This window comes from Chenopodium album, chromosome 8, assembly GCF_948465745.1.
Source record: "Chenopodium album chromosome 8, dcCheAlbu1.1, whole genome shotgun sequence".
In the NCBI taxonomy this organism is placed as follows: domain Eukaryota; kingdom Viridiplantae; phylum Streptophyta; class Magnoliopsida; order Caryophyllales; family Amaranthaceae; genus Chenopodium; species Chenopodium album.
Genome location: NC_137841.1, coordinates 61422048 through 61446986, shown reverse-complemented (window position 1 = coordinate 61446986; position 24939 = coordinate 61422048). Strand labels below are relative to the sequence as shown.

The 24939-nt window shown below is 35.7% G+C and overlaps 1 protein-coding gene and 1 pseudogene across 1 annotated transcript; both read left to right on the top strand.

The window, feature by feature from the left end:
- The first annotated feature begins 11173 nt into the window (after positions 1 to 11173).
- Positions 11174 to 20158, top strand: LOC145641925 (small ribosomal subunit protein uS9m-like). Its single transcript, XM_081692957.1, has 4 exons — positions 11174 to 11965; positions 13213 to 13653; positions 19436 to 19516; positions 19639 to 20158. The coding sequence occupies exons 1-4, from the start codon at positions 11374 to 11376 to the stop codon at positions 19728 to 19730; spliced, it is 1206 nt and encodes a 401-aa protein (XP_081549083.1). The 5' UTR covers positions 11174 to 11373; the 3' UTR covers positions 19731 to 20158.
- Positions 20159 to 21557: 1399 nt separating this feature from the next.
- LOC145641924 (amidophosphoribosyltransferase, chloroplastic pseudogene) lies at positions 21558 to 23665 on the top strand (annotated as a pseudogene).
- The last annotated feature ends 1274 nt before the right edge of the window (positions 23666 to 24939 follow it).

Here is a 24939-nt window from a genome sequence, read left to right as displayed (position 1 = left end):
GGACTTTTAGGGAATAAATTCAAGCGTTAAACCCCTAGCTTGAACCCCACTGTGATCATACACTAAAGTACGGTGGCGTCCAAAAGGGAAGAAGATAGAGCAAAAGAGTCCCCAACAAGCTTTTTAGGAACTTGTAAACCGTTCACGAGGTGAAGGTTACACCCCTTAACGATCTAACAGATCGTAAACTCCATAAGGTCTAGAACCAAATAAGGGTTCGGGGATGAAGGTACAAATCCAACCTAAAAGAGATTGAACCTGCCCTAATAATAGGCCTCTACTTTATTCTGATCGTATTCATGTGCGCTTTCTGACTAACATGCAATCAATAGGATTAACCTAAACCTGTTTATCTATGTTGGTTGAACATTAATGCACAAACGAATCTATTATTGGCGATCACTTGAATTATAATCATATTAACCCTAACAAGATTATTAATTATCTAATTAAGCGTGATTACAAGTATAAATTCCCTTTAAACATGCATAAAAGGCGTGATCAAGCAATAAACAATAAATATAATCAAGCAACATAATATATGACAATAAATTTCATGACAATAAAATTATCATAATAATCATCATAAATAAAATAATCATCATCAAAATAATAATAATAATCATAATCATCATAAATTATAACAATTATAATCATAATCATGTTCATGTTAATATTAAAGCATAATAATAATAGCAAGATCCTAGGCATGATACTAACAAGATTAATAACAAACCCTAGCATATCACTAAGCATTAAAAATCAAATCTTTAACCCTAACATGATACTAACAATCGTAAATATTAGGAAGAGAATAGGAAGCATCGTAACAATCATATTTAATATTATAACCTTTTCCCTAAACATGATACTAGGAATATCATAATAACAATATAAACATGATTTCTACATCATAATACCAATTAAAACCATTAAAGCACTTACTTTGATGCCTCGTACCTCTTTCTAATAAAAAAATACACACGTTAGTAACTTCAAGGAAAATAATAAACAAAACAATTAAATTAAATAAAGTAAAAGAGAGATTTGGGACCAAACCCTCAGAAATTAAACCTTTCACGTCAAGAGCGAAGGCAACTTCGAATATGTCTAGGTGTTTCTAGATCTTGCGAATGCGGAATTTTGTATATAAAAGATTAGTTTAGAAAAGAGAAAGAGAGAGAATTGATGAATGAGAAGATAATGAGAGAAAATTGAATGATTGCGAATGAAAACTGATTGTAGGTGAATGTAGATTAAAAAGCTGGTTGTTGATGAATGAAAACGGAGTTTTTACGACGTTATTTATAGAGAAAGTCAGCCAAAAAGATAAAATTAACAAAACAGAGTATTGGCGCACGAAAAACAGAGCTGGCGCCAACCCTGGCTAACTGGCGCCATGCACCAACACTAGCGCCAGGCGCCAGGCCTGGCTCCAAGCGCCAATGCCTGGAGTCAGGCGCCAGGCCTGTTTTTGACGCGCTTTCTCAAATCAGATAAGTTTTGCCGTACAGGAGGATAAAACCGTATATTTTCCTCAAAAATGCTATTTGATTTCAATTAAAACTCTGAAAAGTCAACAAAAGTCAATTTATCAATGCTAATTGAATTAGGAACGAAAAGAACCTTCTAGAAGAATCTAGAAGACTAAAACCATTCCTAATTGCATTAGGAATGATAAATCATATTAGGCCCTCCTCTAGATCATTGGGCCGCATATAAAGATCAAACCGGGCCCAGTTTATTAAATTGGCCATAACTTCCTCAATATTCATCGGAATTGGGCTTATAATATATCGTTGGAAAGCTCTTGTCAAGCCCCATCCAACTACACTACTATTGGACCCATATTATGGACCAACCAAACTAGATTGGCTGTTTTCTTAAAATAAGTTTTCAAAAACAGAGAGAAGAGAAAAGAAATTAAAACTATCCGCAACACTAGACTTTCCACACTTTCACTTCATTCGATTATGATTCGACGTGAAAGGTACTCATCACCGGGTTTGGTTTTGGGGAGACACAAATGGGTGTCTACAGACTTGCTACTTGATAGGACTCTATCCTACCCAACCTAAGTACCACACTTAGATTCACTCGTAACAGCAAAGTACTACACGTACTGCCAAAGTACAAACTGCTTGCACAACCTAAGTACAAAACTCTCAGCCTCACCTAGAAGCTTACAAACTGTATGTAAAGCAAACAATTAAACTCACCCAAATAACCCAACCCAATACAAGTAGGGGTGTACAAAAACTGGCCCGGACCTGAAAACCGACCTGAGGTCCGGTCCCGGTCCTTGAAATTCAAGGATTCCGGGTTTCAGGTCCGGTCCAGGTAAAACCCGAAAATTTCAGGTCCGGACCTGAAACCGGTAAAACTACTTTTTTTTATTTAATAAGTTTAAATAGGTCCATAAACAGGTTTAAACAGGTCCATAACAGTTCCAATCAGGTCCAAACAGGTCCAATCAGGTCCAAACAGGTCTAAACAGGTCAACACTTTCATATTATTTAAAAAAATCAAAAAAAAAAAAAAAACTAATCAGGTCTATTCAGGTCCAAACCCGGACCGGACCTGATTTTTCATGTCTGGACCAGAACTGGACCTGTTGATTCAGGTCCGGTCTCCGGTCCTTAAAAATCAAGAATTCAGGTCCCGGTCCATTCAGGTCCGGGTCAGGTCCGGTCCGGTTTTGGACCGGTGTACAACACCTAGTATGATAGGTAAGCAATGCACGAAATCCGAAACTAATATGACAAGTTAGAAGCTTGGTAAACTTACTCAATTATAGCACAGTAATTTCTCCACGCATAAACTCACAAAAACCTAAAACCATTTTGCTCTCTACTATTTATACAAGTATCACTCGTATAGAAAGTAGGTTTTCTAAAAGATAATTAAGTTAACTTAACTTATCTTTAAACACGGTTTTATGTAAATCAAGTGGAATAAAATCTTTTCTGGAAAATAAGATTAAAAAGATATTTGTTAAAAAGATTTATCTTTTTAACAAACTGATTTAAAGAAAATAATCTTTTTAGAAAATCTTTTCTTAAAATCTATCTTTTATAATTTTCCATATTATTTTATTTACCAAGCCAACTTGTCACGCTTCTAATAAATTTCGTGCAATAACCTACCTACCATATTAACAATAATCTAGAAGATAAAAACCTTAACTAAATATAATTGATGTGCCGCGCTTTTAATCAGGTAGATTACTTGGGCTCCAAGCTTATTAAGTTCCACCAAAGAACTTAAGCTTGTTGTCTTCAAGTTCCTGTTAGGGAACGTTCTTGTTAGGGAACTCAGTTCTTGTTAGAGAACTAGTTTTTGTTAGAGAACTCTTCTTCTGATTTGTTTAACTCCTTCAATAAAGATCTTTTCATGTCTTCTTAGTTCCAGCTACTTCTTCCATCACCACGATCAACTTCACCTAAACTAATCAAACACTTGAAAACCTTTATTAGTTGAGTTTGCTTTAGTTTAAGTTCCTCATCATCAAAACCTTTATACTTCAACAATGTGGGTTGATATGTGGAGTTATTTGTTCTTATTTGTTGATTGGAAAAAAAAAAGAAAAATTGTTGTTCAAAGTTGAAAATTTTTCGAATGTGAGATAAAAAGAAAAAAAAGAGCAAAAAAGAAAACAAATGTTCAATGTTCAAGTGTTTTAAGTGAAGGTTAATCAAAAGAAAGAAAGAAAAATTAAATTTTAATGAAAAATCAAATTTGAAGAGTTAAAGTTTGTTATTCACTCAAGTGTTACATTATTATATCTTTATGAGTGAAATTTGTAAGTGTTGGGATTGTTTGATATGTTTGGAGTTATTTGGTGAACTTTTGCTGGAGTTGAGTATGTTGGAGATGTTTGGTCATTACTTGCTTTTGACCTTGGTTTTTTTAGGATTTGGCTCCCTTAAGCATGGCTTTATTCTCACATTTTTCCCAAATTTCCTACCCTTTACCCTAGCCTTACATTACAAGCTTTGAAGACCTTCTGACCTTTGTGTATAGAGTTGTGTGAATGTGAAATTAGTTGTTTATCAATGCAAAGAATGATTTGACATATTCTGAGTCGACTACTAGGTTGAGTGTATGTCTTTTTAACACACGAGTGTTGTGAGTTTGGGAGGGCATTGTTCACATTAAAGGGGTTGGTTGGAGAGCGATCGAGTACATATTTTACTCGCCACAAAAATGAGAGTTGAGTGTGTGAGAACTAGTCTTGAATTCTACATGCTCTTGTGGTTTGCTCTACTTGACGATTGTTAGGTAAGATTGGTAGTTGGATAGATTTGATTGGTTGACTTTGATACATGTTTGTCGTCTTTACCTTGAATTGTATCTATTGATTTAAATTATTTTGGGGGTGAAGTATTGATTTATTTTATTCATTGCTTTGCTTAGGGACAAGCAAAGGTTTGATTTGGGGGAGTTTGATGATCCAATACCAAGGAGAACACTCGAGCCCGCGCGTGAAGAAGGCCATCTCGCTGCCAGACAGACGGGCCCGATCGAGCTGATGTGTCCAGCAACACGTTAGGTTGTCTTACTTCTTGGGCTTATGCAATTTTGGGCCGGTCACTTGGTTTCGTTTGCTGATGATTGTGTCGGTTTAGGAGCTAGTTTTAGTGGGTTTAGTTGTAGTAGTTTGATTTTCTATCAAACTCACTTTCCTATTACTCCATCTATATACATACTAAAATAACAACTGCTGATGTCACCCTTGCCTATGTGTCACTTTTTCATTTATTTTTTTCCCTCCAAAATGCAAGGATGATGTCATATTTTTTTTTTTTGCCTTTTAAGCTACCCTATATAACATATCTTGGAAAATATATTCCATTTTAAATTTTAAATTTTGGGTTTTTCTACACATGTTATGCTATTTGATTATTTACGAGTTGTTAACAATAGTTAATTCGGAGTAATATAATTTAATTGAAATTTCTTAATTAAATATGAAAATTATGCAGTTTCGGGAATTGTATATTCATATTTAATTAGAAATTAGTAAGGAAAAATGAGGAAGTTGTTTTCTTTCAGTACGTGTTAAGAAATCTATAATTCAATTCATATTTTAAAACCGTGCACCACACGGGGTTAATCTAGTTAGATATAAAAGGAGTACGTAGTAGTACGTAGGAGAAGCTTTAGATTAGGTAGTTTTTTAATCCTCTTTTCTTTTAATTATCTTTTCTTTTCTACTTTTCATATCAAGATTTATTATTTGGTTTTCTTATTACTTTAATACTATTATTCTCTTTATCTTAATTCTTGCTTTTAATCATGCTTTCTTTAATTGCTTTGTTTAGTTTAGATTTAATTATGTGTGAGTAGTTTAATTCTAGGGTTTTGGGGAATCCATAATTAATATGAAGGGATAATTTGATATTGTTGATTATTGATATTGCATGATAATTTCTTATTGAATTATTTTAACGCTTTACAACCATATTATGAATCGAGCAGATGTGATTTGCTTGTAAAAGTATAGCAATATTGAATTGATGAATTGAGCAGATGTTAATTTGATATTAAAGGCTATTTTCAATAGGAACTTAGATCTAGTGAATTACGAGAGCCTGTTAGATCTATGTTGATTAATAACTTGCGAGAGCCTGTTAATCATGTTATTTGTGCAATGTTAATTATTGATTGTTATGTTTTATCCTGGAATATTAATTATTGGTGAACCTGTGACCCTAGGCCTTTTATTATTGATTTCTCCATACTCTTAATCTCCTTAGTTTAGTTCCTTTTTAATAACAACAATTTTGGTTGCTTGATAATCCAGATTATATTAATTAATTAGGAATAGAAAGACTTGTTTCCCTGTGGATTCGACCCTACTTCCCTATCTACATTAGTTTGAGGATTTAGGTAATACTTTTGATTTGGTGATTACGACTTTAGCCTGTCACTCCAACCCTAATATGAGAATCCACATTAACTTTTGTGAAACCAAGTTCAGGGTAGGGGTGTCTATTCGGTTTTCACTTTGGATTTAGGCCAAATCCAATCCGATCCGAAATAAAATTTGGTTTTTGATTTTTAAATCCAATCCGATCCGAATTTCTCATGAATCTAATCCGAAATAAAATTCGGTTATTTGGATCCGATCCGAAAATCCGAATTAAAATACATTGCAAATTTTTAAGGGACTTAAGTGATTATAAAAATAAAAATGCAATTATGAAAAGCATAGTTTTAAATACATAGTTCCTCATGATTAATACAAATATTAAAAACATATTTTTTTCATAGTTTTGTATTAATGTAATCATCAAAAAAAGTTTACATGATTAATATAATGTGTCCTTATTTGTAAAAGTGTGGTTTTATATTTCGGTTAATTCGGTTTTTTGGATCCGAACAAGGTCAATCCGATCCGATCCGAAAATCCGAATTTTTAAAAATTTTAATCCGATCCGATCCGATTTAAAGTTTGGATCCGATCCAAATTAATAATTCGGTTTGGATTGGATTGGATTTCGGTTTTTATCCGAATAATGGACACCCCTAGTTCAGGGCACTTCCATTTTGACTCAGCAGGGGATTTAGAACAGCTAGCAGGGTTAAAGACCTTACCCACATAAGTGCAATAATCATGCACCATTCAAAGAAAGCCCTTGGCAGTAGCCCACACATCTAGCAACTCGTTTTCATAAGCTCTTCTGTTTTTGCAGAACTACATAGCCCATGCAATAGTCATAACTCTCCAAAGAACCCCTATATCAACCTTTCCATCCATCCAAAGTAGCCACTCAGATAAAGAAGCATGCCTAAGGGAGTCGGCAATGATATCAGATAGCTCAAATTTTGCCCGGACCTGCTGAACCTCCAAGCATTCAAATAGAGCGTGAGCAATTGACTCAGATTTTAAACCACAGCTACCACACCTATTATCAGTGGCAATATGTCGACAGAACAATTCCTGTTTCACACCCATCCTACCTTTACATGCTTTCCAAGTGAAGTGCCTAAGTTTGGGAGGCCCCCCTAGACCCCAAACAACCTTCCATACATCATTAGTATTCCCATTATCAATATGTGAGACACCTAATTTACCCAGCCAAACTAAATACACCATTATTTGCAGGCCACCAATAACTAAAATCACTAAGTAAATTGGCAGATAAGGGAATTTGCATAATAATCGAGCATACCTCATCAGAAAAGTATCGATGTAGCAAGGTTTCATTCCATTCTCCACACTCCAGGTTGATGAGATCATATACACGAAGCTTGGGGTCAAAAGAAGTGTCATGGGCAGGAATTAGGGGTGTTTAAAAATATTCGGTCCGAAATATCCGATCCGAAATCCGATGATCCGATCCGAAATTTCGGATATCCGATCTGGTTTTTAAGGTTTCGGATATTTTGGATCGGATATCCGAAAAAAATTTCGGATTTTCGGTTCGGATACGGATCGGATTTTGTCCGAAAATTTTAACTATCCGATCCGAAAACCCGACTATCCGATCCGAATATCCGACTATCCGATCCGAAAATCCGGATATCCGAAAATTTCGGATCGCAATTTCTCCGATCCAAAAATTTCGGATATTCGAATTTTCGGATCGGATCGGATTGGATATCCGAAATTGAACAGCCCTAGCAGGAATAACATTCTCAGCAGGTAACCAAGTATCCAGCTATACCCTTATGTCAGATTCATTCCCTACCCTCCATTTAAGGCCCTCCAGAAGTAACGATTTAGATCCCCAAAAGCTTCTCCAAGAGTAGCTTGGGTCATACCCCCTATAAGCCTCCAAAAGAGAGCTATTTTTAAAATATCGAGCCTTAAGGATAGCAAGGAGCAGCGAATTCAGATTACTATATAGTCTCCACATTTGCTTTGCCAACAAAGCTTGATTGAACACTTTGAGGTCTCTAAAGCCCATGCCACCCATAGCTTTCGGTCTACACAACGACTCCCAACTATGCCAATCCATTTTCCTATTTGTGTCCGATGTATTCCACCAAAACCGAGCCAATAGAGAATGGATTTCATCTATAAGGCCATCCAGGACTCTAAAAATTCTCATCATATAAGTAGGAATCGCTTGAGCTACAACCTTAATCAATACCTCTTTCTCGGGTCTAGATAAAAGTTTCTCCCTCCATCCTCGAATTTTCCACCAAATTCTCTCCTTAATACTTGCAAAAAGGGCTTTTTTCGACTTTCCAATAATAGTCGGTAATCCCAAGTATTTTTCATGCTTTTCAACTTCTCGCACCCCCAAAATATCAACAATCTCCTTTCGCCGATCAACACTAACACACTTACTGAAGGCGACACATGTTTTGTCAAATTGACACTTTGTCTGGATGCCCTTTCATAATGGCTGATGATGTCAGCTATAACCGAGCATTTACTAATAGTTGCCTTCGCGAATAATAAACTGTCATTTGCAAAAAATAAATGAGACACTCTGGGGGCGCCCTTGCAAATCCTCGCGCCATGAATCAAATTTTTCGAAGCAGGCTTAGATATCAGAGATGAAAATGCATCAGCAATAATAAGGAATAAGTAAGGTGACATAGGATCCCCTTGACGTAAGCCCCTCGAAGGAATAACTGAACCAGAGATAGACCCGTTTATTTTGAAGGCAGACGAGACACTCGAGAGACAATCCATAATCCTTCGAACCCAACTATCACAGAACCCCATTTTATACATAACACGCTTGAGGGTTTTATTAGTAAAGTGGGCTTGGGTTTCTTGGTTGGCGTGAATAGTAGGGATGAGGTAGAACTTGTATTTTTTTTTTTTTTTTTTTTTTTAACTTTTACGTAGAATTGGAAGAGAGAAAGTAGGGCTTGAGGGTTTTATTAGTATGGGCTTGGGTTTCCTAGTTATAATAAAACTAGGATTATTAATTGGGCTTAAAATGAGTGGGTTTTAAAAAAAGAATAGGCTTAGTAATTAATGGGTTGGACTCGCATAATAATTATGGGTAGTGAAATAATTTAATGAAATAATTTTATTAATTTTATAAACATCAAACTTATTTGCTTAAATCGTAGTAAAATAAATTATGTAAGTAAATAATCATAATTAAATATTCACATAAATATGTTAAAATATAATTTTAAATTTCACAAAATTACGGGTGATTACATGATAGTTTAAGTAGTTTGTTATTTGTATGAGATGTTTTGACTATAAAAATATTTTTTTGCATTAATAAATATAGGGTAAATAATAAATCAATTAATTTGTTGTTAAAAAAAATTGATAAATCAAATCTTTATAAATTTGATGTCAATATATACACTACGTACTTAATAATGCACAAAAAAAAAAAAAAAAAAAAAAAAAAAAATTCTATAAGCACGATTGTAATATTTTTTTTTTGTAAAAATAATCACAATTGTAATATATGTATATATAAATCAAATCCTTTATTGTATAATTACAATTTATTAATTAATGCACAAAAAAAGGGAATAATTTTTAGGAAAATTTGGATTTTGGTACCTCGAATATGGGGGTAATTGAATTTTCGTACCCGTTTAAAATTTATTTTTAAATTGGTACCTTCAAAAACACAAAACTGTAGATTTTAGTACCTCCATCCAGTTCCGTTAAGTTTTCCGTTAGTGGGGCCCATTATCTAATTATTTAATAATTTAATTTATTAAAAAAAAAGAAGAAACATTTTATATAAAAAAAAAACTTAAAAAATAATAAAAAAAAAATCAACCACTGCCACCAGCGCCGACTTCCGGCTGTTGGTGGCCGAATTCCCCTGGCACCGGCGCCGACCACCTCTTCCCTTTCCCTCCCTGTTTTCCCCTTCCTCGAAACCCTAGCGTAACCACCACCATCTTCCCTCCTTCCTCGTTCCTGGCCGCGGCACCCCACCCCCTCCCTTTCCCTTTCCTTCTCCGTTTTCCCCTTCCCCGAAACCCTAGCGCAACCACCCACCGTCTACCCTCCCTTCCTCGTTCCTGGCCGCGGCGATGTGGTGGTTTTCAGATAAGGTGGTTCGTTTTGTGGTGAAAGGTGGTTCGTTTTGTGGTGATAGGTGGTTCGTTTGGGGTTTCGGGGTTCGTGGGTGGTGGGTTTCTGGGTTCGTGGGTTGTGGGTGGTGGGGTTGTGGGTTTCGGGGGTTCATGGGTGGTGGGGTGTGGTGGGTTTCTGGGTGGTGGTTTTATGGGCACCCCTGCCTGGCCGCGGCGGCAGCTGTTGTGGCTGGGCTTCGTGCCTGGTCGCGGCGGCAGCTGCTGTGGCTTGGTGGTCGCCGTTGGCCAGTATAAGGAGAGAAGCGTGGCTGGTGGTTTTTTTTAATTTTTAAAGTTTTTTTTAAAAAAATTTTTAATTTAAAAATGTTTTTTCTTTTTTCTTTTAGTAATTTAAATTATTAAATAATTAGATAATTGACCCCATTAACGGAAAACTTAACGGACATGGACGGAGGTACTGAAAGCTACAGTTATGTGTTTTTGGAGGTACCAATTTAAAAATAAATTTTAAACGGGTATGAAAATTCAATTACCCCCATATTCGAGGTACCAAAATTCAAATTTTCCTAATTTTTAATTTCTTACAAATTTTATTATTGTGCAATTATTTATGAGTTACATTCCAAGGGAAATTTAAATACGGTGTTATGCATATGAAAAAAGTTTTTCAATTAAACTAAACATTAATATTAATGCATGGAGCTTTACAATTATTTATGGACTGGTATGATGTGGTGTCACATCATATGCCAAATGGCAAAATTGGTGACACATGACAAAATAACATGTTTGGCCATGAGTTTTAATAATATATATATAGATTGATATATTGGTATTGATTGATTATTGCACCATCCAAACTTACGCTATTGTTTAAAATAAAAATTACTCGTAATATTTGTCATTTACTCATTAATCAATATAACCTAAGGTTTATTCATCATTTTCACCCAAATCCAAATAAAACGAAACCAATTGGGTGTTGGTGTAGTGGTGATTGGGATTACACTTGGTAGGGAGAACCTATGTTCGATCCCCCGCAACAACAATTGGGAGGGGACTAGAACCTAACCACCCAGAACTGATCCCCAAATCCCGATTAATCCAAAGGGTGAATCAGGTAAAACACCAAAAAATCCAAATAAAACGACCCATTTACTAGCTTAACGGACTTGCTAATAGACTCTTATCGACCTCTCTCAAAGTCTCAAACTCTCAATGGGTAAACAACCTCATTTCGATCGTTCCTGAATATGGTGTTGCACTCTAGCCAACTTACATACAACAAGAACATCACCTCCTTTTAAGTTTCAACGCTACTCCAAATTTTCATACTCATATATTGTTGAAAAGCTTTAGAAACCCTTGTTAAACCCTCATACTAGAGCAATGCTCTCACGCTTCATTGCAATCCATTCTCGGCAACTCCGACACCTTTCTATCACTCTTTCACCTCGTTCCCACCCTCCTGTTCAATCCCCTCAAATCCCTAAATTCCAATCGACCAATTTCATCAATCACAGTCACTATTTCTCCAGCAACGGTGAAAATGGAAATGGGGAAAAACCCACTTCAGATTTATGGAAAATCGGCTCAGAAACGAGTAATTTAGATGATTTTTTTAGTACCCATGAAGGGAATTTGACGGGGGATAAGGAGGAAGTGAGGAGAGATTCGAGGGTTTCTCAAGAACAATCATGGGTTGTTGGAGAAAGTGGGGATGGTGGTGATGGAGGTGTGTTTGATGAGTTTGATGGGGGAGAGAGTGGTGGGGTGGGTGGTGAGAGGGTGTCGCCGTCGCCGGGGTTTCAGCCATGGAAATTAGGGGAGGAGGAGAGGGGGGAGGATCTGTTCGGGCTCGAAGGCGGTGTTCGAGGTGAGGGAAGAAGTGATGGGACTGTGGAGGAGAGGGAAATGGTGAGTGCTGCTCAGAAATTAGAGCTTGAGAAGGAAGAACAAGCTCTCATGGAAGTCCTTAAAGGTGAATTTTTTACCTTTATTTTTCAGTTGATCTGTATGATTGTATATTATTCCTTGTGTTCTATTAAAGTTTCTGTAAGTTTTTTATTTTGATGTCAAAGTGTGTTTATCAATTTCTATTGCAATGTAGATACACATACTAGATACATAGGAGGGACTGTTTCAATTTCCTGATGTCTCAATTCATCTATCCTCAATGCCTCTAATAAAGTATTCTTGTAAGGGATGTACCTGCAGCCGATAGTCGAGGTTGATAGTTAATTTGGTTATTGAAGCTTCTAAATGCAAATGATAGACCAATGCTCTGTGGAATGCCGTCAAAATTGCTGAATTATTAAAAGATGATTCCTGCTTAGGCTGTTATACACTAGATTTCGTTTAGATAAAAGCGAATCAAAACCAATTTCCGTATGCACATACGTCACCTTGCCATTTACCTGGTCGGGGAAAGAAATTCCTGATCTTAGAATATGTTGTTAAAACAATTTGATCTTGGAATATGTTGTAAAAATAATTTGATCTTGGAATATGTTGTAAAAAAGATTTGGGTGGAAGGGGGGGGGGGGGGGAGAGGTGAAGTAGGGACTTGGTTAGGGAGGGAAAGATAATAGCTAGCACTTTCTCAAAATTTTAAAAAAAAAAAAAAAAAAAAAAATAGTTAGCAGGACACATTAGGGCATTGAGTGCAAAATTGAGGAATAAACTAACCAAGATTAAAGAGATTAAAGGAACTGTCTTTTCTAACAATTGAAAAATTAACACTCACTGACAATGTTCTGGCTTGGCTTATTGCTTGTTTGTTGGAACTTGTCTACCTTTTCTGTTATTTGCATCTAGTGATAGAGAGATGCCATGTAAATTGAAATTGAGGTTTTTACATCTGTGGGTTTCTTGTGTTAACAAGTAACAAACAATTTTTGTGAACTGACCTTATCTCAACACTTGGATGCATTTTGTTGTAGTTAGAAGGTTATATTAATAAAGTTGGGTGGTTCTTAAATCTTAAGAGATATATTTCATGCCAAAGTTATCTTTTTTGTTGTAGATTGAACATAACTTGGGATGATTTAGATCACCTGTACCCCTAGTTATATATGTCTTTCTGGTTCTCTTCCTGTTTCACTTTAATGCTATCTGATTTCAATGTCAAGATCTGCCATTTTGTGTCCCTATCGTCCCGCAGATTTAGAGAAGCAGCTTTTTCTGTTTTGTTGTTTATGGTATTGAAGTCTATGTTGCTTTGTTCAGGTCCAAACCGTGCTTTTGGTGACCTCGTTGCTGCATCTGGAATCACTGATGCAATGCTGGATAGCTTGATTGCCTTGAAAAATTTCCAAGATATTGATGGACTGCCTCCTTTGACACAAATAGAAGATGAGCGTTATGAAAAGACTTTTAGAAAATCATCGAGATATGAATTGGAGCTTCAGAAGCAGGAGGAAGCTGCAAAGGCAAGGGTTAGACAAGTGGATGAGAAAGGAAGAGCTTATGGGACAGGAAGGAGAAAGTGCAGTATAGCTCGAGTTTGGATTCAACCTGGCGAGGGAAGTTTTTTGATTAATGACAAGATGTTTGATGTCTATTTCCCAATGCTTGATCATCGTGCAGCTCTTCTTCGACCATTTGCTGAGACAAAGACATTAGGTCTTTGGGACATCAAATGCACTGTGAAAGGAGGTGGTACCACAGGTTAGCTTTTCTTTACCCTCTTCGCCCAATTTATATGATTTGGGTTGCTTTTTAACTATGAATTAAGGAAATCTCAACACTTCATTGACCTTGTGATATCAGTATCTGAATTTAATAAGAGCTATTATTATCAAATGTACGCTGGAATATAGTGGTATAAGATTCTGCTAAAAACATGTATATGGTGGATTCCCACAATTTGATTATTGACTGTTTTAGATCAATTGATGTTTTTAGACTAGCAATTGGCTAGTAATGTGTTAGCTTTGGATCTGTATGATGTGCTTTACCTATTGAATTGGGTCTGCATAGCATATTGTCTTTTGAAATGTCCATAATCTTAAAGGTGGAGACTTTCTCAATATCATTGATATAAAATTTCATAGTTTTGGTTTGGCTTTAAAATTTAAAAGGGAACTTCAAAAGAGCTTTGAGTTTTTTCTAAAATTTAAAGATAAATGTTGCGGATGTGCTTATCTATATCTTTCTAAGGAGTTATCAATTTGATTCTTAAATAGAACTTTTCTCCCTCTATCTCATAGAAATTGTCCACCTTTTTGTTCTCTTTGGCTGATGAATGCTTATTTACCCAATTTTATTTGCTCTGGTCCCACTTATATCATACTATTTGTTAATGCCCGCTCATTGAATCTAAATATCTAACCCTTAATGACAATTTCTTTGGAATGGAATGGTGGAGGAGATGTAGATGTCACCAAGGGGATGTTGCCCCATGTACAAAGGGAGGGCTAAGAATAAATTTTAATTGATTTTTCAAGAAAGTGCCTAGTATCGCCCAAAGACTAAAACTTGACCCCAGCTGTACAAAAGCCACTAAAAAGAGACTTGAATTGTTAAAGAGGGAAATATGTACCCTTACAATTGTGTTTGTTTCTTTTCATGTATTATATTGGATAAAAATATTATTAGTTGTTTAGGGCACGTTCAGCACCATTGCTGGTTTCTTGTTTTTGTTCTATAGATTTTAAAAGATATATAAGTTGTATTTTGAACTTAAAACTAGCTATACCTGTACAAATCATGTTAGTTTTGAATACTCATAACTGAAAAGTAATAATTACTTTTTTTGGTTGTCATATTTTTGTTTTTAGTTTTCAAAAAATTGAAAATTGAAAACTGGAAACAAAAAATGATGACGAACAATCTCTTAGCCAAAGGTATTTATATGTAGATGTATTCTCAAGTATCATTTGATTGAAACACCCTTTCGAAATTTGTTTTTGAAAGTCATGGAATGATAAATCATCTTTTATTGCAATGCCCACAATGTAGAAATACTACTAGAATCGTATGCTAGATTGCTAGACTGTTTCTTTGGGGGTTAAGAAGATAATAGGCAATATCTAATGCCCATTTTCACGTGTTGACTGGAAAATGAGCATGTAAGGATCAAATAAATTTCAATATAGTGGTTAGTGTTAGGCTGTGTTGTCGAAATTTTATCTATACTAATTACAGGGTTTCTTTTTATAGTCTTGCTCTGTTCTTTTATTAATTTTCTTATTTCTTTCTTCACTCTGTACCTTCTGTCTTGCCAGACAGAGTCTAGTTGGTGATGTTGACACCTTTCAACAACTGTGACAATGATTTGACTTATTATGGCTACTTCAAGTTTGTAGAAGAGTTAGTGCGGTTGGGGCCCAACTCTTAGTGCTTAAATGAATAAATATATTCTTTGATTTAAATTTAAGGTAGTGTTCATTATCCAACTCACTTGGGTACTAAGTCCACTTGTAATTGAGGGTTAGTGGTCTGTTCTTCAACCATACCAAAAGAGGAAAGAGTTCCACTTTTTGGTCATCATATGCTGGAGTATGTAATTATTTTTCTAGTATGGTTAATTTGTTACAGGGGATGATGTATCATGTGTGTTAAAAAGATAGTTTAGTATTAAATTATTAACCCTCGATATAAGCCACAATTGATGTCAATGACTAAGTAAGAACAAGAGCTATAGTTTTAGGAGATTGCTACATGATGAGTTGATGACTACACAAGAAAAGAAATTTCAATATTAATCTAATATATCAAAATATAAAAATAGATGTTATGAATGTGTCCTGAAGGCACCTTCATATCAGGGACTTTTTTCCCCTTCAGGCTTGCCATATTATGTGGCTAGCTCTTAAAGATAGTTGCAAGTTGGCCTCAATAGACAGATTAGGGTGTTATTTTCCTCTTTGGAGATAAGGATGGTCTGGTCTAGATGAGGCGACAAGGCGACGGAGGATCACTTTGTCTTGTGTTTGTTTTGTTGTAATCACATGGAATTTCTAGGGTTTGGGTTTGGCTGTAAGAGGTTTTTTGAGCGTTGTTGTTGATAATTACTTACTTTATTTACTTATAGTTCTACCCTGTTGACTTGTAACGTGTTCCATCACACAACTTTCTCCTTTAGTATCAATAATTTTCTATTATTAAAGATTGTTAGAGGAATTTGATGAATTGAAAATATATCTATGGAGTCAAGCCTAACAAGATCACACATAGTTGTGTTATTCCTTTGGTATTATCAACTAAAGAAGGTCAAAGTTGATTATGTGTTTGATGTCAAAAGTAAATGCGGTAGAATTAATAAGCAAGGGACAAGATAGTGATAATCTATGTTACTTGGATTCTTCATTATACCTTAAGTACCCGTGTCGGACTCTTGACACTCGAACACTTCATTTTAGTTCAAATTATAGAATTTTTTCACTAAATAGCCGAGTAGGATACTTGGACACATATCCGTGTCGGACATGAGTACCGTAACATAGGTGTGAAAATACAATAGTTGTACCATGTGCATGGTACAACCAAGGTTAACTTTGGACACATCTACTCATTTGGAACTCTCCTAATTGAGTAGATTAGCCAAGAGAATAGTCTTGGTTGTACCATGCACATGGTTTTACGGGTTGTTCTATAGAAATTGCTAAAACTTGAGAAATAATGAAGAACATCCAAGTATAGCTATAAGATTTGCTATGTATTGTGGTGTATAGGTATTGAGGTGTAGATGGAAAGACTGATGAGAGTAAGAAATTTTTTGATCAATGCTGTTTGGTGCTTTTGTTTGTGTAAAACACATAAGAATATTCAGGAATAAAAAGGTTATGCATGGATGGAGTGTAATGGTTGTGAGTAACAAGGATGGTAATAATGGTTAGTAGGAAAAGCAGCAAGTCTTAACAGCTAGCTTGCTAATTATTTACTGAATGATATTTTTTATATACTAGACTTGTAGAGTATATTAAACCAAGTATTTAACTAGTGTTGGTTATAGTATGTAATTATGTGGCGGCAGCTGATTATTTAATTGTTATTCAAATGAGGTTCTGAGGGAAGAAGGATTGATGCTGATCAGCTGATGGATATTAAAGAATGGAATTTTATTAATTATATCATTGCCTATGATCACTTTGAAGAGATGTATGTCATGCATCTAAACAAAAGGATCAAAGCAAATTTTATACAGTTATACCTAACCTGACACAGTAGTTCATTTTTTTCCCTATGAAATTTTGTCTCTCCTTGTAACATGCTGTACCTGGTTCTCTCCTATGTAGCAAGTTTTGCATGCCTCTCCATCAAATATGGTCTTCCCGTTGTCACTTAAGTAGCGAAATTATGAATGAATCACCCCTGACCGTCAGTTTCTTTCACCTCTCTCTTGATAAGTTTAGCCCTGATGCTAATTCCTCAGCTTGTAGAATATCATTGGAAAGGATGGTTTCTTAGCTCACTATTAACTGTTATGTGGCTTTGACGCTTTGCATATTAAGCACCTGAAGTGCTGGGAATAGAAGGGGAAATAACAATATCCATGCTTAAAAATAGCTACAACATTAAACATCCTAGGGTTTTGTATTTAGCCTCACTCTAAGTTTGTTTAAGATGAAGCTGAATGAAATTTTGTTGGCATTTGGCAAAATGGTAATGTTACTACTTTAGGCTATTGGAAATATTAGATCAAAATAGCTCAACTAACTTTGTATGGCTGAAGTTAGTCAAAGCACTAAAAGTAAGGGTTTAAGCAAAACAGCCTTTGTGCATCGCAGTGCAAGGCGTACATTATCATCAAAAAGGCTGCATGCATCATCTGACCTTCACCCGCCAGGGAAAGATTATGATTTGAATTGCTGGGATAATGATTATGATTTTTCTCAACCAAATACTTTGTATGGATTGAGGTAAAAGTGTAGGCCAGGTTATATTATTGGGGCTGATTTTCTACTGTCATGTTTTTCTTAAAGTTGTTTAAGCTGGAAAGATTTGCCAAACCACACTAGCTCTGCCCCCTTAGGACATGCACAAATTCTTTATACATCTGTGGAGCGAGTATATGTGATTGATTGCCTTCCTATGTTAAGTGTTTTTAATTTTATCATGTGTAATTTGTTTTACAAAATCACTTCATAGACCAAGAGTTTCTGCTGACAAAGAGTGAAAAAGTACATTTTGGGCAGAAGTTTTCCAAAGTTGTATACGATCTTGAAGACTACCCAAGTAGGGCTTATAAATTCTCTTAGGAATTAAATCTATACTGTCACCTATTATATTGGAGCAATAATCGTTCGTCTTACCATATGGGTAGAGGGCTGCACTATGCGGTGGCAAATGGAAAAATAGAGCCTTCAAGATCTTGGTGAGAGAAAGTATAAAAAGGAGAGGTATATTTTGTATTTTCTTGCCTTTCTTTTTATTTTCATATGATATAATCTATTTATTTAGCTTTAAGAAGATGGGAGAGGATTACTTACTGTTACCCTTCTGTCATCATTTAGGGAATTCCATAACCCAAGTATATTTATAAAAAATCAAGGTCAATTGACCACTTTGCTTAACATCAAGGTCATTCTGTAAAATTTTCTAATATAATGTACTATTCCATGTAAATGATAAAGGACTTTTAATGTCTATTGTCTATTTGTGAGTTAGTGAGAGACCAAAGGCAAGGCCGTTAGACCATCAGTTACGGAGTAAGAAACTTGGTTTTGAAGTTATGAGTATATTATCATTGGGAATCTTTGAGATTCATTTGAGCTCGTTTTACTTGTTGCTGTCCTTGCTCTCGTTGTTAGAGTAGTTCAGACTAACAGAGTTACAGCAGTGCTGTTGAACATGCTCGAAGGCATTTGTGATCTTGACTGTCACCTTGTTTCAGAAGGCAGAGGGATCATGGGAGCTTGGTTCACTCTTCTTTTGTTAGTTTCCTGTTTTGGTAGTGCATTAACTCAGTTAAAAATCGAAAAGTGTAATTCATGTCGGTTTGTTTTGCAATTCCTTGAGCTGGTTATGCTGATGTCATGTGCTCTATCTTTTAATAAAGCACTGGTGAAGTTCATGTCCTTTATCTGCACTGTTTTTTTCCCCACCTTTTGGACTTATATGTTTTCTAGTTTTTGTTCCAGCAATTATTGTAGTTGAATTTTCAATTTTGAGTGTTTAGTTTTCGTTTTGACTGAAGTGTGAACGACAGCTGCTTATTAAAGCAGCACTCTAGCAATAAACTATATGTTGGCTGCTTGTTTCTGACATGTATTCCCATTTCCCAGTTCCTTTTCAATTGGAAAATTATCTAAATACTTCGCATGAACTTATCTAAAGTCTAAACCTATGTTAGCTGTGAATCGAACTTGGGTAGCCTTATCTAAACTCAAATGAATTCAATGGAACTTGTAGAACCTTTGTTTTACACTTTTACTTGATTTCCCCTGAACTTATTTGGCTAAGGAGAAAAAAAACTAATTCTAAATTAATATTTGGTCTGAAACAGGTCAAGTTGATGCAATTCGTTTAGGGATTAGCAGAGCATTGCAATGTTGGGAACCTGGGTTGCGCCCTCCACTAAGAGAAGGTATAGAATCCTAGTCACTTGCAAAGCATTTCTAACCTATTACATTATTATTTTGGCATTGTATTCTTATTCTGCAGTTTTCATTGCCTAACAATCTAATGATTCTTTGCATCACAATTCAGCTGGGTTTTTGACAAGAGATCCTAGAGTCGTGGAGCGTAAAAAGCCCGGTAAAGCTAAAGCAAGAAAGAGCTTCCAATGGGTCAAGCGTTAACATGTATCACTTCACAACACCCTCAGTTATTATTTTTGTCGTAGGGGGGAATCTATTCGCCCCATGGATGTCGTAACTCCATAGATCAGAAGTAGTTACATCATTTTGCTGGAAACGCGATTCTGGAAAACTGTTGACGCAGAATTTATCCCTTTTTTCATCACTTTCATTACCTACAGGATCCTTTTTCGTGGTCAAAAGAACAGCATAATTTTATATTTTCGGGTCCCTCGAACGATGATTTAATCTTAAATGTTCAGTTAAAGACTCCCATAAAACACGGCTGCATTGCATGCACATTGCACAGCCGTTTAGTGTACACAAAGGCCAAAAGGCAGAAAAAAGTGTGATGATATGTGCTTATTCTTTTGCGTTACAAAGATAATGATGGAAATATTCCTGAAAATGACATTTTTGAATTGGTGATATTAATGGTACATGTAATTTAATTGCATAGATTATACGGCTATTTTGGGTGGAGTATAATTTATGTAAGGACTATTTCGTTTAGTTGATTATTCTCCATGCAATAAATGAATCGACCCCTTCTAACGGAACAACCTGAAAAAGAGAGAGAGGACATTTATCATTGGAATCAAGATTAATTATCCCCAAATTCTTTTGAACAAACTTTTGTCAGCTTCCCTAAATAAAAAAAATAAATAAATAAATAAATAAATAAAAATTTGTCAGCTAAATTATTTTTTAGCATTTAAATAGGCTGATTCAATAGTCAATGTATATGTGATTATATATTTAGAAAATACTCGTATTATTAAAAAAAAAAAAAAAAAAAAATACTACCTCTGTCCCCGAAATAACGACCCATTTGACCTAATTTTAGTCCCAAAAAGGATGATCCATTTGCATTAAAACACCTACCAATTTGCAACAATATTTGTGCAAAATTAGCTTCCTCATATAAAAATTTGATTTTCCATGTAATTTTATTACTTTCTCTCTCTATCATTTTACAAACCCCATGTAAATTTATCTTTTCAATATACTTTAACTTTTTTTTTTATTTAACTTTCTTAATACTTGCATAATCAACCTAAATGAGTCGTTCTTTCGGGGACGGAGGGAGTATATATTATGAAAATGTGTTTTATACTCCATTTATTACTGTTACTATGTATCTTTTACTTTTTTTTTTACATCAAATAATTGATTTATTTATTTCTTTTGAAGAAAAAAAAATTTGTTTTTCAAAATCTTAAGCTAATCAAACGCCACTCAATTTTTGTACTTGTATTTATTTTTTGAATTACGATAAGTGTGATTTTTAATGAGCATGATGTGATTGGGAGTAACAATGTAGATTAGACTAGTAAAATCTTTGAAAAATAAGATGACATTTTTTTTTTTTCGGAAATGAATGACATTAATACCTATTTTTAAAAAATAAAAAATACAATACAATAAACAATTATTTTACTTTCCATTTTTTAGGAAAATCACATTACATTCAAATGAGTTTAAACAAATTTATCAACCCTACAAGGCTACATAGAAAACATCAAACTTACATACTAAGTTTTTATTTGCTGTCAAATAAAAAAAAAGTTATTTGTTTTTAAAATTATAATATCTTTATATCATTTGTAACCAGATACTCCGTATTACGTAGTACTCCGTTGATTCAAATCCAGATATTATTTTGTTAACCGATATTTTTTTCCTTATTTTCTGGAATAAATTGTGCCCAACACAAGTCCCACAACAAAACCCTGAAAACGCAGCGTTTCAACATCCACAATCCTTCCCCTGACCCAAAAACGCACCGTTTCAAAAACAAATTTGAGTTCCCTCCTCTACAGCCGAACACCACCACTCACTCCTCTCTTATCACCCCTTCTCTCTCAAAACCCTAGCCCGCCATAACCAATCCTTCACTTTCTCTCTCTTCACTTTCTCTCTCATCCAAAACTCCAACCTTTCATCAATGGCGTCAACAGCTTTACGTTCACCATCTCTCCAAAATCCCACTTTTCTCTCTCCTCACCCTTCTTCTCTCTCCTCTAAAACCCTCTCAAAACCCTGTTTTTCCCCCTTTTCACCTCCCCAAAAACCCACCTCCCTCAAATCCTCCATTAACCCTATTTCCCCCTTTTTCTCCCCCAAAAATCAACACCCAGATAACGACGACAAATTCATCGATGTCTCCGATGACAAACCCCGCGAAGAATGCGGCGTTGTCGGAATTTACGGCGACTCCGAGGCGTCGCGTCTCTGTTACTTAGCGTTGCATGCTTTACAACATCGTGGGCAAGAAGGTGCTGGAATCGTCACTGTAAACGACGGCGTTTTGCAGAGTATTACTGGAGTTGGGTTAGTTTCAGAGGTTTTCAATGAAACCAAACTTGACCAGTTACCGGGAAAATCAACGATTGGACATGTACGATATTCGACTGCTGGGTCTTCTATGCTTAAGAATGTTCAACCTTTTGTTGCCGGTTACCGGTTCGGCTCAGTGGGTGTTGCTCATAATGGTAATTTAGTTAATTATAAAGCATTGAGACAAAATCTTGAAGAAAATGGTTCAATTTTTAATACTAGTTCTGATACTGAAGTTGTTCTTCATTTGATTGCTATTTCTAAAGCTAGACCCTTTTTTTTGAGGATTGTTGATGCTTGTGAACAGTTAGAAGGGGCTTATAGTATGGTGTTTTTGACAGAGGATAAGCTGGTGGCGGTTCGAGACCCGTTCGGGTTTCGGCCGCTTGTGATGGGTAGGAGGAGTAATGGGGCTGTTGTTTTTGCTTCTGAGACATGTGCACTTGATTTAATTGAGGCTACTTATGAGAGGGAAGTGTATCCTGGTGAGGTTTTAGTTGTGGACAAAGATGGGGTTCAGTCATTGTGTTTGATGCCTCATCCTGTGTCCAAGCAGTGTATTTTCGAGCACATTTACTTTTCGTTGCCGAATTCGATTGTTTTTGGTAGGTCTGTGTATGAGTCTAGGCGGGCATTTGGTATAATCTTGGCTACTGAATCGCCGGTTGAGTGTGATGTTGTCATTGCTGTGCCTGATTCTGGTGTTGTTGCTGCTCTTGGGTATGCTGAGAAAGCCGGTGTGCCGTTTCAGCAGGGTTTGATTAGGTCTCATTATGTTGGTAGAACTTTTATTGAGCCTTCCCAGAGGATTAGGGACTTTGGTGTGAAGCTTAAGTTGGCACCAGTGAAGGCTGTTTTGGAGGGGAAGAGGGTTGTGGTTGTGGATGACTCGATTGTTAGGGGAACTACATCATCGAAAATAGTTCGATTGATCAAGGAGGCTGGTGCAAAAGAGGTACATATGAGGATTGCTTGCCCGCCCATCATTGGTTCTTGCTATTATGGTGTGGATACTCCTAGTTCCGAAGAGCTCATCTCAAATAGGTTGGATGTGGAGCAAATTAGGGAGTACATTGGGTCTGATTCGCTTGCGTTTTTGTCTATTGATAGCTTGAGGAGAATGTTGGGTAACGATTCACCCAGCTTTTGCTATGCTTGTTTTTCAGGGGAGTACCCTGTTGAGCCCAAGGAGGGAAAAATAAAAAGTATTGGTGATTTTGTTGACGATGGCTTGACTGGAGTTCTCGATTCCATTGATGGTGCTTGGGTTCAAGGGCCTAGGCATAAATAATAAGTACTCGTATTTGTAACCGTTTCAGATAATTATCTATCCATGATTGTCTTACCCCCCTTCCCCTCCCTTTCCCCAACTTTTCTTAGGAGCGTACAGAAATTGGATGTAGGATCAATTAATTTGTTGCGAAAGATAATGAAGAATGACTCCAAGATGCAGAAGACTAGAAAAGGCGCGTTCTGAGCTTCGTCTCAGAAGTAGTTCTGATTTAAGGACTGTTGTTACTATAGAATTTGCATTTTGACAATTTTGATTTTTATGTCCTCTTGTACTCTTGCTTCCATAATATACAAGGTTTCTTGAACTCGAAACTTTTTAATTTGACTGATTTTGTTTACCGAATACTGCTGAGTAAACTTCCCTGCACCTTTGTAGCTTTACCCCCATCCTCCCTTTCCCGGTGATGAACAAAGCTAGTTTTAAGTCCTCAAAAACACGTGGAGTGTGTAGATGCCATTGCTTTAGCGTTTGGCATTGGCTTTTCATAATGGCTTGACTCATTTATGGACCGTGCTAGTTTCCCTGGCTAGCTTAAAATCCAAGGTTGTCGTTGATATTGATTATTGAATTTAGTTGAGGAAGATTAATTGAAAAATAGTACTGTTGTTGATGTCAATGGGTTAAGATTTTCTACTATTACCATGAAAGTCCTGTGTCTCTGCTCCTTGTCCTCTCTGTTTTCTAGCCAAGTAATTCAAGGTCATGATGAACCACTATTTTCACTAGTGTTAATTTGGGTGTCTAGGCCGGGTTGGGTTCAGTGAGAAACACTAGAAACCAAACAAATTTTCCCTACTACTCTCTCAACTCTTAAGCGTTGACATGTGTGTTAACCTGTGAGAGGTGCTAGTTCGATAGGGTAAAGAATTTTTCTACGAGTAATACCCTAGTTAGGGTAAAGAATTTTTCTACGAGTAATACCCTAGTTAGGCATTTAGACTTTCACTTTTGCATTTTCACCCATGACAAATCAATGTGACCTCTTTATATTTGCCAATTTCTCATTTACCTTTATTTATTAATAGAGCGGCTAACGTACACATCAATTTACCTTTATTTATTACTAAGGTGGCTAATGCGCGTGATGTGGGCGTCATAACTAGCTATATTGAAAAGTTTTTTTTAGGTTAGGCGTTATTGTATAACTTTAGTTGTTAGTAGCGTTCATTAGGCAAAATATTAGCAAATAATTTTAGGGTTATAAATGTTAAGAGTTTAGGGGGAAAAAAACATTAATGAGGAAAAATATGTAAATAAAAAACAATTAACATTAATAAGGAAAAATATGTAAATAAATATTTTTGGGATAAAATCGCCTCAACACTATGCATAAATGTGTGATTATACTTTTAAAAGGGGTAAATACGTAAATAAACAATTTTAGGGGCATAGAGAAGATTGATAAGAGTTCCTAAAAATGTCAATGTGCCACGTGTATCTCATTTTTGCACCATCATAATGCCACATCATCATTTAATATGCCACGTGTACTTCTAGCACATTTTTGTTTCATGTCATGGTTGACCAAAAATGCATCCAATAAGGTTTGAACACAAGACCTCATTGAATGAAAACCAA